The following is a 20,462-nucleotide window of genomic DNA, read 5'->3' as shown; positions in this document are numbered from 1 at the left end:
TTGAATTCCTTTTTATGCATTGCCATTGGCCATTTCCAGGATCTCTGGCAAAGTCAGCCAATCTTAGAAATGTGTAAAACACTTCTATTTGAAACTCTCAGGTGGATATCACTGGAATGTAATGATTATTTTTCAATTTGTCAGTAAATCTTCAGTTCATCTCTAACTTTAACTATTTGCATTAGACTCATTTTCTGATAATCACAGTTCAGAGACAAGTTATCTGCCTTACATTTTATACAGTGGACATACAAATAATTAATTCATACCTGCAATCTTCTTCTTCTTCTTTAGTACGTCTTTGACTCCTATGATATACAAGAAAGTAAATGTTTCTATCATCATTTCATCTCATCTCATCTCTCATTATGATGTGTTACTTATTTTGTTTTGGCTCAGGGCATTATTAGAGTTTTTAAAAACCATTTTTACCATCTCTTTATAGCTCTGTTCAAGTGGTACAAACAAACAATGAACACATCACACAAGCTGTGGAGAACAGTCTTTTCTCTCTGGAGTTAGTGCTGTGATTTCAGAAAATAGGCAGTCCTCTTTGAACCAGCCTTTTCAAAAATGGTAGCTCTTTTTCAAGGAAACCTTTGTGGGTACACATGTACATATAAAGTTTTCCATATGATCTTGAAGCTTGATATAAAGGAAGGGCAGTTCATTGTTGCTTGTGAGATGAGTTCTACACTTGCTTTTATCTCTTAAATGGGACTATTGCAGGTTTGCTGTTTTATTCTTCTCATCTGGGGGAAAAAAAACTCCTTGTGGGGAAAAGGTTTCCCCTATTGAATATTCGGATCCTTAATACAATTCACTTTCCAAGCAGTTACTTCATGGATTTGGAAACACTTTGTTGTGTGGCATTGTTTCTTACTGCATATTTTAACATCTCCCAAAATCTTCTTGAGAGGTTTCTGCCTTTTAACTTTCCTTTTCAACATCTTTATTTTTAACCAAATAAGAAACTGTAGCCATAAATTACTGACATGATAATAACTTGTTTATTGCATATGATTCTAGTTGTCTTTTAATAAATTAAGTTCCTCAATATTGTTTCAGAGTTAGGCAGCCTAGAAATTTGTCAGGAAAATAAATATTTACATGAATCAGCAAATAAACATATTTATATCCTTTTGGATAAAATACACTTAAATCATTCCCCATACTTTGGCAAAAATAACAAAAAGTAAGAAAAAGTATTAATAACAATGTGATTGCAATAATAGGCTTTGTTTCTTGAACTACTAGCTCTGCCTTCTTCCAGGGACACTTTCATATTTAATATCTTTGCTGTCAAGGAACCTCAAATGCATGATTTTATCTGTTCTGTCAGAATGGCCATTATGCCAACTGTTTGAGGCTTCAGCTCCCTGTTTTTTATTGTCTAGATATCCTTACAGATACATAACTACACAGTGAAATATGGAGGGAAAGGCCAGATTTCTTTGATTTGGAAATACTCTCTTGCCTGACAGCATATCATTCTTTCCATAGTACTAGGATAATTTGATCTAAATTTAACAAAGTATCCATCCTCTCCCTCATAATATTCTCTTGCCAACAATAAGTGGCTTGCCATTATCTTTTTCCAGGATGTTTCAATTTCCCTAGAACCTGGGATTTCATAATGGTGTGAGCTTTACAAAGAATGTCAGTCCCATTGATATTAAGTAAATGTTAAATCTTTTTCAGTTCAGGATTGACCTCTGGTGGCTTTATGATTATACCCATGTAATTTTCTTGAAAATAGTGTAGAAGTGGTTTCCCACTGTCATCTTCTAGGATGTTTTTGAGACTTCCCTACCTAGCTTACAACTTTGGAAATCTCTGGAGAATTCCTTCAAAGTAACAACCAAGCTGGAGCCTGATTTCTTCCAATTCCTGACCAAGTCATCCTGGTTCTTCTATATCTCTATTCAGACATTAAGTAAACCATGCTTCTTTTTCTTCTTCTTGATTGGTTATAATTCCCTTATCTAATCTTCATAAAGTTTTGTTCTGTTTCTTTTCTTCTCATTGGAGTGTTCAGCCTCCACTTTTTTCCCCTCTTCTTTTTGCTACTTCTGCTCAAAGGAAAGAAGGGGCTCTGTGTATGTACATGTATTTTTCTGAGCATGAGTGTAGCTTATGTGTAAAAAATAACAGCTAGTATATGTAGACAAAAATCCATACATTTTGCAAATTGGGCATTTTCTTTTATATCTAATAATTTTTATTAGTTTTTAATGCAATGAATATAAATCTATGCTTTTTCTTCCCTCCCCTATGCTTTTTGGGGTGTGGTTTCTGGTGGGAATATATACAAGTCACATGCACATAACAACTGGAGAGGGAATGTCCAACCTTGGTTTCAGCACCCTAGACAGAACGGATATAAAATTGGGCACTGCATGGGATTTTCATATGCTGATAATTCAGCTGACACTACCATTTGGGGTCATCTAAAATTCAGTGTCATATTCCTTTTGTATAGTAGAGTTGATGTTTCTAGTTCTTGTGATTCAGAGCATACAATTTCAATTACAGAAGTTATAAGCCAATATACTCAAAAATACCAGGTTAGTGTAGACTGATCTGGTTCTATATGTTTAAGATTTTCCTTTGAGAAATTAGTAGGTGTTCTTAGTAGCAAAAATTAAATGTATAAATATAAGAATTTTTTCCCCCAGCTTTGACACCTCATAGTATGGTATCCTTAGGGGCCTATAATATCATCCTTTTAACACTGGATAAGAAAGTTTAGTCCCACATCTTCCATTTTCATATATTTTAATCCATTTTAGTTTTGAGGTTTCTCCTAGAACTTTATTATTCAATTATTGATATTTTATAGTTCCATTGTATTAAAGTTTAAAATTGTACATTATTCTGAAACCCAACAGTATGAAAGATGCTTTTAATAATAAGATATACCAATAAAATAGGCACCCTGGGTGCAATCCCAAAACAACTGCAGCACCACTTGAAAATCATTGGCATTGACAATTTCAAAAGGCAGCTTTACACAAAACAGCTTACATCTTGAGACAATCCTTTTAACATCATCAAATGACAACACATACCCAATCCAGATCCTTGGGAAGGACACAACAGGTGGATAAAAATGCCAAATCTAGTCTAAATATTTGGCTGACTGTGTGACCAACCATAATAATGCAAATGGAACCAAGAGTCTGTCTAAAGAAATAAATGGACAAGAAACCAATGTAGTGGAGGATCCTGCAGATTTTCCAAGTAATGAAATTGCACAAGTGACAAATTCCTATGAAAATGCTGTGGGATGAGGTAGTTCCAGAACATTAGATCCAATTCTAGAACAGAGTTGGGTAGTTCTTTCATATCCCTAATGTTCCCTTCTGCCTTTTATTTATTTTGGTCAACTCAAGGCTGCAAACATACTTAATTCTTCTGCCTCCTCTTTCCCCCACAACAACCCTGTGAGGTGAGTTGGGCTGAGAGAATGTGATTGACCCAAAATCTCCCAGCTGGCTTTCATGCCTTGAAGCAGGCCTAGAACTCACAATCTCTTGGTTCTTGTGCCAGTACCTTCACCGCTAAACTGAACCAGCTTATGCAAGAAAGTGATTCAGTAACATCACCTTCAGGGATATGTGTATGCTTTCTCTCTATCTTTTAATAGAGAAAGTAGTAAAAATCCAGTCACTGTAGTGCAGTCACAGCTCCTTTTATTTCTTCTCTTCAGATAGCTACTGCCAACATTTCTATAGAACTCTCACCAAACAAAAATATCCCAAGTCTACAAAATCAACTCCCAGTGCAGAGCTAAAAAAAATAATCCTGATGTCCCTCAGGACAAACTTGTCATACTGGGTCTGGCATGACCTTTCAAGGGTATTTAATACTGCATTTTTATTTCTTGTCTATTAACTGTAAGAACAATTTATTTAGATCACTTCCATTACATCCCCAAAGCTCTGATGATCTTTTAGGTTTGATCTTTACCTCTCCATTTCCTTAAGAAAAGAATGTATTTCTTTTATGTAATATGTCAAAAAAAAAACCCAAACAGAATTCTAAGCACTATGGTTATCTAGTGGAAATTCTATGGATAAGAAAGACAATTTTCACATTATACAGAAAAAGAAAGGGAAAACAAAGGGAAAGCTAACTTAAAATGGAAAGTTGCTTCTTATAATACAGTACAATTCTTAAATGTCTATGTCTAAACTGCAATACAGATAAACTTTAAGTTATGCAGGGGACAGACATATATTATTTGCACATATTTTGGGGGCAAGATTAGTTATATGTAGTAAAAAATCTATTATAAGTACTGAAGCTTTCTCAATTATTAAAGGTAGTTAGTAATTTGCCTCAATTTGGATTTGATTCAACTAGAGCATTCCATTAATTCTTACACATTCAATTTAACTTTATGTCCAGAAAAGTCACTTGATTTGTTCATATTTTCTAAAGTTAATGCAATTAGTAATTTATGCATTTATAAAGGTGTGATATGCATGTTAAATTGTGTGTGTATTTATTTGTGATTAAGAAAAATAGTCCACATTCCAGTAGAGAGGTTCCCTGAGGATGGGCTCCAGCACAAGTCTGAGAGCTCGGAAGACTAAACCTCTGGTCCCAGTGACTGACCCAGATTGGATCCTGCAGCATTAAGAGAAATATATCTATGAATTTATTCCTCTTTCTCCTGCTTCCCTTCCAAAGCAAGGCAGATGCTTTCTTCAAGCAGGTTTCTTAAAATGAAATTTCTTTCATTCTAGTCACCTGCCCATAGTTATTCAAGCTATGATTCTGGCAAAAATGAAAACACGGACAGAGGTGCAGAAGACCTCTCCCTGAACCGGGGAGAAGAAGAAGATGATGACCATGATGATCACGAAGATGCTGAGAAAGTCAATGAATCTGATGGGGTTGAAGCTGAGCGCCTGAAAGCTTTTAATGTGAGTTATATGATTCTTCTTGTGTCCTTTGGAATTTTATTTAGTTATTTATTATTTGGGGCATATGTTTATAGGTTAATGTGAGAATTAAACAAGTGTATTTTTTAAAAAAATATGCAAGGGAATTTCTCCCTTTTTTACTGATGATACATAAAGGCTGCAATCCTATACTGGCTTGCCTGGGAGTAAGCCCCACTGAACTGAATGGAGCTCACTTCTGAATAGACATGGAATAGACATTTTCAAAGAGATACCAAGTTCATCTAATTTAGCTATTTAATCATCATCTATAGGAGAAATTTCAGCTGTGTATTGTGCACGTGTATGTATGTGTGTGTATGTCTGTCTAGCAAATGAAGGCAGTAGGGAGGGAGCTTCTGGGTTGTTGATTCCACTGGCCAGCTATTTTCTATTATTTTTCAAATTTTATATAATTTTGCATGACAATACACACACCAAAAAATGTTCACAACAGGGGAAGAATAAGAGATAAGGGTTCTACAGACCAATAGAGCAATCAAAGCACATTGTTAATAGGAGACATGAAATGGTGCTTATTTTTACAATCTATGTTTTATTTTCCTCATGATTTCTATACACTATAATCTTATCTTTTCTTGTCTTTTGTCAGTCCTAAAATAAAATCCTTGGTTGCTTAACATTTCTGACTTTCCATCACAAAGCTCTTCACTGTGTTTTTTTTTAATTAAATTTTAAAAAAGCAGTCTTCCTATCTGTAACTGAGACAGGAAGCTTAGAAACCAAGTACCCCTCCAAATCCTTCTCCTCTGTCTCCCTCTTACCAACAGATGTTTGTCAGGCTGTTTGTAGATGAAAACTTGGACCGAATGGTCCCAATCTCTAAGCAGCCCAAAGAAAAGATCCAGGCTATCATTGACTCATGCAGGCGACAATTCCCTGAATATCAAGAGCGTGCCAGAAAGCGTATACGTACTTACCTCAAGTCCTGCAGGCGGATGAAAAGGAGTGGTTTTGAGATGGTGAGTTTTGATTTAAAACCCAGCCCTAGTTTTCATCAAAACCCCCACATGTAAATCCATGACACTATTTTGTTTCCATCTTAGTGTCTCTTTTTATTTGTATTTTTGGTACTGTCAGGTCAGAGGTTATTCTCCTCCTTTCATACTACGTGGAATCCCCTTTTCCTTTGTACAATGCATTCAAAATGCTTTGCCAAATAAAGCACACACTTATGTCTAATATAAATTTATCCAAATGGAAGAGCACCACAAGATATAAAGGAAGAAACACATAGAAATAAGTTTCCTTCATCTTTTCATTATTCTAACATTTATATAACAGAATGCATAGGTAACCTTACATGCCTATGCTTAATTACTGATTATCCTTTAAGGTTGTTCTGTCAAAAATAATTTGGAAGAAGTGTTTGAACCTTGTGTGAACACAATAATTCTCATTAAGGCATACACAATTTTCTCTGGGTTCTGTGTAGCCTGAAAAAAGATGCTGATGATTTAATAAATTAAAACAAGTTTTTACTGTGACTGTAGTATATGCTATAATAAGTAGTATAGAGCTATTGTGGTTGTGCAAGATCTAAAATTATGTTGAAACAAGCACAACCTTTTAAGGTGTTGTGATTTTTAACATTTAGATAAAACATATTTTAAAGTATACTTACAAATTTATTTATGAATTTAAATAAAATAGAGAGCCTTTTTCAATCTGTCAGATTTCTTGGAGAAAGAGATATATAAAACATAAATGAATGTTGGATAGTGGCTATAATGAACCATGTTTTTATTTAAATGCCTCACTGAAATCAAATACCAAAATGTATCTTATACGACATAGAAAGAAAAAGAAAAACTCTGATGCAAATTATTATTATTGTTAGAACTTATATAAAAAGACCAAAAATTCAAACTCCAAACCCTTCCCTCCCCTCCTTTTTTCAAATACCATTTTTTATTTCAAATCAATTTTAAGAAATATGTGAAACTTCCTTCCTTCCTTCCTTCCTTCCTTCCTTCCTTCCTTCCTTCCTTCCTTCCTTCCTTCCTTCCTTCTTCTTTCTCTCTGTTTCAGAACTTTAGAAGGTTATGTTCAAAATAAAGGAACACATTTGCTAAAATTACTAGCTTAGGAAAAGAAATAAAAGAAAATATTACTAATTGCATTTGAATCATTATACACATTTCATACATTTGTACAGCTTTTTACAAAAAGTAATGGCTAGTTATAAACAAGGGAAACAAGGTATTAAGAGTGATGAAAAAGTATATGTTAAGTTCACACGCCAAAATGGGAAAAATATATATGTTGAGATATAGAGTAATTTGAAATAATGGCATGAGCATTTAGTAAATATAATATACTTTCACATTTATTTTTTGACTGTTATTTAATAGAATAAAAATATTTGTGCAGTTGTCTGATTTTGGTAACTTTCCTGTCTTCCTTGGACAAATTTTATGTAACTTGTTTCATGTTCTACAAATATGTGGTCTCCAAAATGTTGCATAATCATAATTATTGTAAGCCATACTGACTGTTATACGTACTAAGAAGATGCAGACATTGTTATATAAGCAAGCAATAAGCACTTAGACTTATAAATCGCTTCACAGTGCTTTATAGCCCTCTCTAAGCAGTTTACAGAGTCAGCATATTGCCTCCCAAAATCTGGGTCCTCATTTTACCGACCTTGGAAGAATGGAAGGCTGAGTCAACGTTGAGTGGGTGAGAATCAAACTGCCGAACTGCTGGCAGCTGTCATTCAGCAGAAGTAACCTGCAGTACTGCATTCTAACCACGGCACCACCACGGCACCATCACTGCACCACCACCATATGCAAATAAATAGGTAGATGTATCAGGCTTTATAGATTAGAAAATATAGCAAGAAATTCTTCAGGTCTATTGTTTACAAGAAAAATCTAAGATTCCTTCCATCATCAATGGGGAAAAATAATATGCAAATGGTCTTACCACAGCTGAGTGAAGGAACCAATGGATTTTCCCCCCTGTAAATTCTCTACATCCCTTCTTCCCTATCAGCATAGCCTGGAAGTAGCTATATCTACAGTAGCTTCCTTTACTGAAGATAATACATAGAATAAATGATTGATAGTGACTAAAAGGTCTTAACTACTGTATTTATTTTGACTCAGCCTTCCATCCTTCCGAGGTAGGTAAAATGAGGACCCAGATTGTTGTGGGCAATTAAGCTGACTTTGTAATAATGCCGCTTGAGGTGTGTGTGAAAGCCCTAATAAGCAGGCATATACATAGAATGAAGGCTACTGCTAAGCTTGTAAGCCGCCCTGAGTCTTCAGAGAAGGGCGGGATATAAATGGAATTAAAATAAATAAATTAACTACTGTAGATGGATGGCTTTTTTTTAAAAGCTTTGTTTTGAAAACATGACTATGGCAATGTGGATCGAAATTTGTCATCATCTTCTCTCCTATAAATAATTTTATTGCACATTTTAAGCATACAACTACATTGCTAACCATGAATTAAAACCAACAAACAAAAAAACCCATTGCTATGCCAGCCTACTGCTGCTTGACTATACAAATACAGGACTTGGTAGTGCTCAAAGCATAAATGTTGTTACCTGGTGCTGATGTGGTGCAATGGTTAAGGAACTGAACCAGAAGCAGGAAGACCTTTAGCCACAGAAGCTCACTGGATGACTTTAGGCCTTTCTTTCACTCTCAGATCTACCTATCACATGGGGATTATGGGGAAAAATTCTTCACTAGAGCTCCTGGAAGAAAGAAAGGACATAAAGAAATCAATTTTATATACTCTTCTGTTCCAATTATTGTAAACATACTTGAAAACTTAAATAAAGTCAACTTCATATAATGCAGAGAATTTTATTTAGCTGAACTGGTGGTCCTCATATTTGTAAATTACTGAGAATTTTAATCTCTGAAGCATAGTATAAAGAGAGCAATCAAAATTATTTTTAAGGTTATGTTCAACAGACTTATTCAAATGATTCAATCATCCATAATAATGGCTTATCAATAAATCTTCATGTTTCATTGATTGCTTACTAAATGATGTGGATAGAAAACAGCCAGTTTGGGTTTGTTGTACATTTGTGTGATATTCAGAGTTTTTAAAATGGAAGTTTAAGTTTAACTTATTGTCTGTTTTTTAAATTGAAATTGAAATTTAATTTGTCTGCAGTGAAATAAGTTTAAACAAATCACAAGGGGGTGGCCTCTAGCCTTAACACTCAGAATAAACATCTTAAAGATAGCCAAGTGTGCATTTTTATAAGCCAAAATTATGGCTTTGTTACCTAACCATTTGATAACATGTCCAATAAGATAATTAAATATATTTCAAAAGTCTGTTTAAATTCTGTTATAACTGGAAGCCAGCATGGGCTTGTTAGAAACAGATCAGAGAAGTGACCTGGAATTAAGGAGAAACTTCCTTAAGTGAGGACAATTAACAAGCAGAACACCTTGCCTTCAGAAGTAGTGGGTGCTTCATCACTGGAGGTTTTTAAGAAGAGAGTGGAAAAGCTGCTTGACTCAAAATGTATAGGGTCTCCTGCTTGAGCAGGGGGTTGGACTAGAAGACCTCCAAGATCCCTTCCAGCTCTATTCTGATTGATTGATTGATTGATTGATTGATTAAATGAATGGTACTTTAAAGATAATATTGTATTACACTTTCAAATGAGATATCTTTACAGGGATCCCTTAGAAAAGACATGTACATTCTGAGGCTCCAAGGCTATGTGCAATCTTTAAATCCTTAGGTAAGGCTACCTAGGAAAAAAAATCTTTCTTTTGGATTTTCTAAGTGTAAAGCCTTTAGCTTAAAATACCAATATGGAGGAAGACCAGAAGCAAAATTTATTTATGGATGAAGATCAATGAACTCTCGCTATGTTGAAAATACTAATCCAAATTCTTACTACAACTAATGAAATACTAAGAGGCTATGTGAAGGAACAAGAAGACAGCCCAGATATGAAAGACCAAATGTTGACCACAACTAAAGAATCATCTATACAAAATACAATAGAAAAAAATGAAACATTCAAGTACGATGACAGAAGAAGCTACTATTAAACAAATATCATTTGAAAAGACATTGACAAGTTGGAAAAAGGAAAAGTCTTCTTATACAACTCAGAAGGAACTATAGGATCTAGAAAAAGAACAGTTGGATGAGAAGACAAACAATTCAGAACAACTACGTCGATGTGGAAGAATAAAGAGACGACCCACTAAACCTACAAGTCCTCTCAAAAAAATGGCAATCGGATGGTTTTGCCAATATCAATTAATATACATGATATTACAAGGAGATTGGTTCGATGACCCAAAAGCAAGGACATGGAAGATGATTTAGCAAAGGAAAAAAGTCAGAATAAGACTGAAGAAGAATGGAGTTTCGACCAACTTATTGAAATCTGAAACAGAATGTACTTAAATAGATAACATGTGTATGTTGAACACAAGACATTGTTATGAACTGAGATAAAGAAAAAAAATTGGTCTTTAAAATTTAGCAGTATAAATATTAATAGCTAAATTTGAATATTGATTTGTGTATAAAGGTCATGTAAAGATGAATAATGTAGACAAGCTAAAAACCTATTGTTGAAAATAATGAATAGGTCTATATGGAATGTTAAAAATGAAAATTATCAGTTTAAACAAGAGATAGCAGATACAAAGAATAAGAGAGGAAGTACTAAATATTGAAATAAAAAGAAATTTTGATTACTACTTAAAAAATCAACAACTGAAAATTAGCAAAAAGGAAGAATATCATATTGTATCCTTAATTTGTTGACATAGAGGGTGAGAAGTTAAGTAAACAGGATGTGTATTGTGAATATTAGATTGTGTGAGGAATGGTGATAGATGAATTGGGAGTATACTAAAAATCTTGGGAATGATAAATATCAAACATTAAATCTAAATGTTAGTGGAAATTAAAATTGAAAAATCTATTAGGTCATTGATTGTCTAAAGATTGCATGTTAAAACAATTAGAATATGTGTAAACTAAAAACTATGGATATATGTAAGAAAGTTATTTTCTATGTGATTGATAGGATAAAACTTGTCTTTAATTCTACAAATAGACAGTATATACTGTATGAAGGGAAAAAGAGGAAATGTTTATGGTAGCAATTTGAAATCTGTACTAATGATATCTGTATGTAATTGAATTACTACTACCCAGCCACCACGTTGCTTTTCAAATATGTGAATGTAATATTAGAAAATCAATAAAATTTGTAAAAAAAGAAGAAAAGAAAGAAGAAAGAAAGAAAGAAAGAAAGAATCTCCATGGCAAATTTGATGGAAATAGATTGAAGGAGGTTGGGATGGCAGTTGGCAAAGGAATGCCTATCACCAGGCTTATCTCTAAGGCTAAACAGTATCAAACCTGATTAGAACTTGAAAGACACTGTTGCCCTTTACAAGAAGTGATTGTTTTCTGCTGAACAAGCAGAGTTTCTTGCAGAATCTGGAAGAATATAAGACTGCCATTGTCTAGGGATCAAGCTCAGTGAAGAAGTGAATGCAGAGGATTAATTAAAGTTTCAAGGGGAGATTTAGGAAGAATATACACAACACATTTTCTTTCCTAACTTGGTCTGAGGTAATTAGCTAACTTGAGAGACCAGGCAACAAACAAAAGCTTTTGGAATAGAATAGAATACTGTAGAATAGAATAGAATAGAATAGAATAGAATAGAATAGAATAGAATAGAATAGAATAGAATAGAATAGAATAGAATAGAATAGAATAGAATAGAATAGAATAGAATAGAATAGAGCTGGAGGGGACCTTGGAGGTCTTCTAGTCCAGCCCCCTGCTCGAGCAGGAGAACCTATACCATGCCAGACAAGTGACTGTCTAGTCCAAGCATGTCAAACTCGCAACATTAATTGATGTGGCACGACATATTGTGACTTTTCCCCCATTGCCAGCAACAGGGTAGGGGTGGTTTCAGAGTGACGCATCTGAACCATGGACCAGCAGTTTAACATGCCCAGTCTAGTCTCTTCTTAAAAATCTCCAGTGATGGAATACCCACAATTTCTGAAGGCAAGCTGTTCCACTGATTAATTGTCCTCACTGTTAGGAAATTTCTCCTTAATTCCAGGTTGCTTCTCTCTTTGGTCAGTTTCCAACCATTGTTTTTTGTCTTGCCCTCTGGTGCTTTGGAAAATAGTTTGACTTCCTCTTCTCTGTGGGAGCCCCTCATACTGGAATACTGCTATCATGTCACCCCTGTTTCTTCTTTTCTTTAGACTAGCCAAACCCAGTCCTGCAGCTATTCGTCATATGTTTTAGTCTCCAGGCCTTTGATCATTTTCAGTGCTTTTTTGTAAAAGAAAAAGGTGCCGGAACTCACACACTACATACAAACCACCTTGCCTACCCTACAAGGTTCCATCCAAAAAAGGTGCCGGAACTCCGTTCTGAGCGTTCTATGAGAAAAAAAGCCCTGATCATTTTATTTGCTCTTCTCTGAACTTTTTCCAAGGTCTCAACATCTTTTTTGTAGTATGGTGACCAAAATTGGTTGCAATATTCGAGGTGTGGTCTTATTAGGGTTTTCTAAGTCTTTATTTTCAGCTAACAAAGTATATATATATTTATATACTTTATAAATGTTTTAGCTTCATTTTTAGTTCTGGCTATCATCTTTTCTAAACTTGCCATTTAGCCAATGTATTTGTTATGTAAGATAAACAGATATACAAACAATATTTATTCTTATTTCTATCTTATTCTGAATCAGTCTGTTTCTTCAGATTCATTTATTGTTCACTATTTTCCCAGGAGAAAACTCAGGTGTTCTGCCATATCTACTGTATTAGCCTTAATAGAAGAGCTCATTATGAGGGTAAAAATAGAAAGTGAAAAATCTGGGTTAATATTAAATATTAAAAAGACAAAGTTAATGTCAACCAATATACTTAATGAATTTACAGTAGACAGGGAAGTAAGAATGGTAGCTGGTTTCTTTAGCTAAATTATAAAGATTAACAATGTGCTGGAGAAATAAGGAGAAAATTAATCTGAAGAAGGAAGACAAAGTAACATAAGATTGTAAAGGATAAGGATATTTCTTTGACCACAAAGATCTGAATAGTTAAAGCAATAATCTTTTCAAGACTAATTAGCTATGAAGGATAAGACTTGAAAAAGAGAGTGAGGAATAAGATAACTACAAATACAGTTGCTAAGAATATATTAGCACAGGATACAAGAAGAACAAATGAAAACTGACTGCTCCCTTGGGCTGACAATTAGAAATTAAAAAAATATGTATATGGGCATTTGGTATGAGTATAGAAAAATGACAATGCTTCACACAGTTGAGGTAAATAGAAGTGGGAGACTTCTATTTCCCTCAATACGTTATCTGATGTATGTGGATGTTATCACAGAAATCATAGGAAAATCCTTGAAAGAATACAGATGAGGTTGAGATGGTGAACATTTGTTATGAAGTCACAAGGAGTCAAGCCTGACTAAATGTCATCTCACTAATTTAAGAAGCAGAAGTGAAGATTAATTAATCTGACTCAGCACTCATGACTTGCTTGTAACATGTTTGTATTTCTGGCTGAAAATAATACAGTAATAACAAATAATACAGTATTTGCAGCAGATATAAATTAAAAAATTGGAATGAGGACTGCTGACACTTTAACCCATAAGGGCAGAAATGTGGTAATGCTTGTGTAATACTTATAAACTGAATGAAACACAGAAACAAGTTTAATTTATATTTTAGGACTCTTTCTAAATTTTGGTAGAATTATTCATATGATGAGAACATGAAAAAAATTAACAAAAAATTCATAAAAATATAAATTCATACCCAAAGCTCTAAATAAATCTCATTTTATTTAAAAGGAATATGTAATTTTTGATTTAATTGAAAACTGAGTTAAAATAATCATTTTTTTCCTTTCACAATGTCCTAAAAATGCTTTTTCACGAGGCAACTGGACTTTCTTGTTTTTCCTTGAAGATGTTTCACTTCTCATCCGAGAAACGTCTTCAGCTCTATTCCTTTCACAGTATTCTCCTTTAAGTTTTGATAGTGGCTGTTTCCTAAACCTCTCTTCTCGTCACCCTCCCTCGATGAAACATCAGCTTTGTATGAACGTCTGTCTCATGAAAAAATAACCCAAACTGATTAGGAAATCCTACACATGTATCTAAAGAGATAGATGTGTTACATTGCCTACTTTTGCCCTGTCAAATTATGTATGCAATTTGCATGTCGCCTTCCCCATTTCACTGTAACAGGAATAAATTGGATCACAAGTTGGTATTATGTACATGGTTGCAGCTTTGGGGGGGGGGCTTTTTAATTAGCTAGAAAGTATTTGTTGCTTCTTTTCATTCTGTGATTACATTTTTTCTGGAAATTGGAAAATTATTGTTGCTTTATAACCATGTAGAGCGTAGATAAATGCTCTAAACCTGATATCTGTGGCTTATTTCATCCAAAGGTCTCTTTTCAAAATATTCAGCTGACATTTTGCTTCTTATACTTCTTTTCATGTGCAGCATGAATTAAAAAACACTGAAACTGCTATCAAATGCAATGTTGCAAAATGATAACATCAATATATGTCAATTTGCTAGTGGTATGAGACAACATTAAAGAAAAACAATATTGGGACATCCAACAGAGTGCAGTGCTGTTCTTAGTTTGTACTGAAAATGCTGTTCAAATATGCACATTATGTTCATTTGAATTGCATGTCTCTTATTATGAATATTTAAAATACATGCCACTACTATTCTCAAGATACAATTTGCATTCTTAACTCTATAGCAGCATGTTGGTGAGTAGTTTTGATTCTGTTGAATTAATTGATATCTTTGTTTTAGACATTTGAAGTTTAACTATATATAAACAGCTCTATATCTCACTGCCAAAATTACTGAACACTTTGATAATAAAGACATATTTTAGAACACATTTAGAGGATACAATGTGAGAGAAACACGTTATTTAAAAGACTGAACTGATAGAACATAAACATATTTACATTCTAACCTGAAAATATACTTATTTTTATATATGTATCTATTTTGTGTACATTCAGGTAAACTTAAGATTTCATTTTTAAACCTGGTTTTAGAAGTATTGGACATGGACCAATAACTGCCTTAAATGTAATTATTGTAATCTAAACCTGTTCATTTGTCCTTTTTTATGTTTGGAAAAGATACTATAGATATTTATTATATTTGTAGATAATATATTAGTATAATGCATAATATTATAATTAATTATAATTATTATATTACATTTGTGTCTCTCTGTGTTGTTCATAGATCTTTAAATTTGACTAAGTAATGGATTTCTCAGTGTAAGAGTTTGGATATTATCACTGGTCCTATGATATATGCAATTTTTGAAAATTCAATGGATTTTTGACAGAATATTGTACTTGTGCAGATATATGCAGTGCTAAAAAGTCATCACAAATTTCAATTAGTTTAATCTAACAGAAATAACAGATTTTGAGGTCAAGTAATTTATCAGGACAGTCATTTAAAAGTATGAAAGAAAGCTTGCCTTCCTAGTATTTTATGGCTTGCACATGGACTTTATTCAAATAAGGTAGTAACACATGAGATGAACATATATAGTGCTAAATTGTTAATTTATTAATATTTCCACCAACATTCATAATCTTCAATCATTAATATCAAAAGTAATAAGACCAAAGTAAAAATCTTAATGCAGTTTCAAATCTTGAACTTTTAAAAGGTAATAGTTACTTGATTAAGGTTATTGTCCCTGATACTGAAAGTTCAGCTGTCAAGATCATTATTAATTTATATAGGAAGAAAATGATCCAATAAGAACCTGAATGACTTATAAAGTTCAGTGAAGGCCTACCTGTTTATATGATGATAGAAATTTAGTGAAGTGAATTCTTCTATTTTAGAAAGGTACAAAATACAGAATAGTATAGTTTTATTTTTCTAAATAAATTTTACTTTTTTGTAGCTCCTTATTTCCAGAATACTATATGTTTTCTCCAGGTTTTTCAATTCTCTATATTTTGTAAATGTTGAATCTTATGCAAACATCTAGGAGTGTCTGAATGTGAGTGAGAGTGTGTGCATGTGTTTATATGCAGAATATTTTCAAGTGAATAAGAGTAATTTACTTTTGAATGACTTTCTCCTGTGGACTATAGTTGACTTTTCCATTACAAAACATCTGCCTGTTTTTAAACAATAAACCTTTAAAAATAATAAAATAAAATGAGTGTGTATGTAATAGAAAGTTCTTAAGTAAGATTATGCAAATTTCATGGACTGGGGAAGACAAACTTTCAAATAACTGAAGAGTGTTATCCATTCTCTTCTAGACCATACCAAATCTTGTATGTTATTTTCCTTTGAAATAGAAAAAGTTCAAGATGGTATTCCTAATGACAGTAATGGGTAATTTCTGGGTTTGTTACCCTAATTGAAAGCATTTATTTCTAGAAACTGTCAAACCATTCCTAGAACAGTATGATCTGGGAGAAGAATGAAACAATTCATTCCTGAATCTGTGAGCATTGCACTTCCATACAATCATGTTATGTTTCATTTGCTGTATTTGCTATAGTAGGAATGCCTATTATTTTAAAATTTAAAGTCCAGCCCAGTCAAAGTAAGTATTTCTAAGTCCATAATTTCAGAGGGAAAACTAATTACAATGTAACTAGATGAATTTCAAGAGCACTTATCTTTGGCAGAATGGTACCCCTTATGTGGTGAAACTCATTTCTTATCTTGGAAATATGAAAATATAATATTTTTTAATAAAATCCACTGCTAGTTACTTTTATTTTAATCTGTTAAACTTCAGTCTTCTCTTTCCTGTTTATCCATTATATTTCAGTACTAAATTTAATTTATTATTGAATTGCCAATTTCAATATATTTAGTACTCAAATGAAATAGTTCACATTTGCAACAATTAACTAGAACCAGTAGGTTTAAGTCAGTATAGAAACAGAATCTGCATTGTTTTCATGAAGCATATAATCTCTATAAATGGGCAGCTGAAGTCCTCTTGCGGAAGTTGTAGCCCCTGTGATTCACTCCAGGAATTTAGGAGCTATTAGGGAAATCTATTATACAGAAAAAGAAAACTTTACACTATTTGATTTCTCTTAGTCACATGGATACTGAGAAGAATGGACTATTATGTTGGGAAATAAATTGCAGTATTAGTAGAGGACAGAACAGTGAGAGGGGTTTTCTTTCTTATTCTCATTGACCCTGTTTAAAATAATTGCTTCCCTGTAGCCACTTGCAATGTGCAAAGGACATCTGTGACAGACAACTTGAGTGGCATGTTGACTTATCTGTAGGAAGATTGTTAGAAGGGTGAGAATGAGGTCTGTCACTTAGCAGTTCTACCAACTCTATTGATATATGTGCATGTTTACATGTCTAACACTCAACTTATGATTTGACTCCAAATTAACTCTGGGAGTAAAAATATTACCTACATTTTGTTTGTATAGGTATTCAGTTGAGTGATTTTTTTGGAAGATGAATACATGAGTAAAATAAATTAGTTAAAATAAATGAATTTCGTTAATGATGAAAATAGTATTCCATTAATATTTGATTTTATAAAAATGTTTATGACTAATCTGTGTCAAAACTAGTAATTTACAGCTTTTGAAGATAATATTTAAAGGTCTAAGATATGTAATATAGTAGGATTACAGTTTGTCACTGTAATAAAAAAGTGTTACAAACACCTTTTTATTATTCTTTAAGGAAAGCTTAAAACCCATTGGATAAATCTGTACACAGTTTCTATATACAGTATTTCTTCAGCAAAATTAAATTGCTTGAAGATTGTGGCTGTCCCATATTTTGAAGGTTTCCATTTGCAGAACTAGCTAAAGAGAAAGGCATAAGACATAGTAGGAAAATTGTCAATTGTATTATTCATTAAACCTCGTTATATTTCAATAATACTATTAATATTTATGTAACAAACTTGTTTTAAGCCCTTTATACCTATTATCTAATTGTGATCCTTACAACAACACTGTGAGTTAGCATTGTTATTCATGTATTGCACTGAATTAGTGGAGTTGGGAGGGAGTGCCATTCCAATAATGGCAAGGGTAAGAAACTAGGGAGTTTTGAATTCAAAACTCAGTATTTTAGCCACTATTTCACCAGTGTTGATAAAATATTGAAATGTCAAGGATGCCTTTTCAAAATGCATTGTCCCTATAGTTATGTATGAGAGTCCACATGAAAATATGCAAGCAGGAAGACATATCTGAGTACAGTATCTGTGGATGAACTGCAGGTGTAATCTCCAATTTTCACTTTTCAGTTTTGACAGTCCTTATTTCTGTTGTTGTTGAAATAAATTAAGTAGTTGCCTATTGACTGCTTGTCCACATTATTTTGAATAATAATGTTTATGTTCTCTCTCTTTTTTTTCCATAGTCAAGACCCATTCCCTCACATCTTACTTCTGCAGTAGCTGAGAGTATCCTGGCTTCTGCCTGTGAAAGTGAAAGCAGAAATGCTGCAAAGCGCATGCGATTAGATCGGCAGCAGCAGGTACAGCAGGGGTGTCAAACTCAATTTCATTGAGGGCCGCATCAGCATTGCGGTTGCCCTCAGGGGGCCGGGTGGGTATGGTCTGGGTGGGCGTGGCCTACTGGGTAGGCGTGGCTAGAGTGTGTATGGCCTACTGGGTGGGCGTGGCCAGCTCTACATCGTTGGCATCAAGGGTGCCTATGGGGGCCTGGGCAGGAGTGGGACTGACCTGAGGGTCTCTGGCAGAAGGAGGGTCTCTGGGCCAGGGCCAAGGCAGTGGGGGCCGTTCCCTCACTGTTTCCAGGATGGCTTCGCGGGCCGCATGAAACCACTTCGTGGGCCGGATCTGGCCCCCGGGCCTTGTGTTTGACATGTCTGAGGTACAGTGATGTGCATGAGAAATAGGGAACATAAGATGCATGTTCAGATGTCAGTTATCTGAACAAAAAAAAACCCAAAATAAACATAGAATGGTAAAACTGTAAAGAAATAATAGGCAATTTTTCTCATAACTTTCTTAAAGACTATTGTTGTTGTTTTTCCAGTCAAAAGCAATATTGTATAAGTGACATAATATAATTAGAGGACTCTCAGTCTACTCATACAGTTTGAGTACCTTTTCTTTTTAAAAAAGGCAGGAAACTTCTTCTGTTTGTATTGGAGGAAACAGGAGAGAAGTAGGAATAGGAAAATACATAGATTTCAATCAATATTTGATTTCACATGTATTCATACACATGCAAATTTGTAACATGACTTGGAAGCATTTTGTGAAAATTTGAAAATTTTTTAAAAAATTGAAAAATGTTTATCATTGCACATTGAAAAAATCATTGTCAATATTTTATTGTAAAATAACAGACATAAATAGCTACTGTATAGCATATAAATAAGGACATCTCCATTGTTTCACTGAGAATCTTTGAAATGTCATGAGCAAAGTTGTAAAAAAGATCACATTTTTATTCTATTTAAACACAAAACTATGACACTGTAACACATGTGTAAACCTCCCCACATTGTATATACCACTCAGACTGGCTAAAAGTAAAAGTCTAAAATCAGTTATAAAATTATCTAATAAGAGCAGGCAAAAATAACTGATAACATCTGTAAAAAAAATAAAATGTTATTATATGAACATCTGTCTGGTTTTTTGAATCAGGGACTTTCAGATTTTATATACAGTCCCTGAGAAAGGTGCCTCCTATTTGTTGGCTGACATTACCACTATTGATGGAAACACAAGATGAGTCTTTTCTCTTTCTCTCTCTTTTTAACCTATAGGGCTGTCTTCAGAAATGGTTTAGAATGTTTTCTGTACTGCTTGTTGAAAGGTGGATAATTAATGTATTTTTATTTGCTTTGGTTTTTAATGGATGTTAAAGTGAGCTAATTAGTATTTTGTTTCTCTTTTCTTTAAAAATTAATAGGGAGGAGCACAATACATGATACAGGAATCACTGAATATTTAGCATCTCAGATACAAAACATTTGCCTATTTCTATGTAAGAACAAATTTAGACTCCTCAGTGTTGTCAAGATACTCTAGGCTTTGATACTGTGTTCATGTGAACAATTAAACTGTGAATACTTCACAACTGATTATACCCAGAACTCACATAAACACAGCTTTTCTTTGCTATTCTTTTAGAAAGTACAATCTTTTTCTGTCTGTGCTGACATTATACTTTAAGAAATCTCATTAAGGTTAAGACTTTCTAATCATTTTTTTTAAATGCAAGCTAGTAAAACAACATATGTGCTTCATTTTACTCTCTATCTGCTATCTCTGATACAATGAAGAGAAAATGAATATATTTATTAATATATTAAGAGCCTTGGTGGAGCAGTGGGCTAATGCCTCCTTAAGTAACACCAGCTGCCTGCAATTAGTGCAGGTTCGCATCCCACCAGGCTCAAGGT

At 33.6% G+C, this 20,462-nt stretch overlaps 1 protein-coding gene across 3 annotated transcripts in view; it reads left to right on the top strand.

Moving 5' to 3' along the window:
* NOL4 (nucleolar protein 4) overlaps nucleotides 1-20,462 on the top strand; it is a gene marked incomplete at both ends in the record, with an annotated part of 150,855 nt that overhangs the window by 111,775 nt on the left and 18,618 nt on the right. Inside the window, 3 exons of one of the 3 annotated variants that reach the window (XM_083360758.1) lie at nucleotides 4,755-4,934; nucleotides 5,744-5,935; nucleotides 18,441-18,557. In XM_083360758.1, the coding sequence (XP_083216884.1) occupies nucleotides 4,755-4,934; nucleotides 5,744-5,935; nucleotides 18,441-18,557 (489 nt within the window). The remainder of the gene's footprint in view (nucleotides 1-4,754; nucleotides 4,935-5,743; nucleotides 5,936-18,440; nucleotides 18,558-20,462) is intronic. The other 2 variants (XM_083360759.1, XM_083360760.1) reach the window with 2 other exon arrangements.

This window comes from Vipera ursinii (genome assembly GCF_947247035.1).
Source record: "Vipera ursinii genome assembly, chromosome: 3".
Lineage (NCBI taxonomy): Eukaryota > Metazoa > Chordata > Lepidosauria > Squamata > Viperidae > Vipera > Vipera ursinii.
The sequence above is the reverse complement of the archived record's forward strand: the minus strand, read 5'-3'. Positions and strand labels throughout refer to the sequence as shown.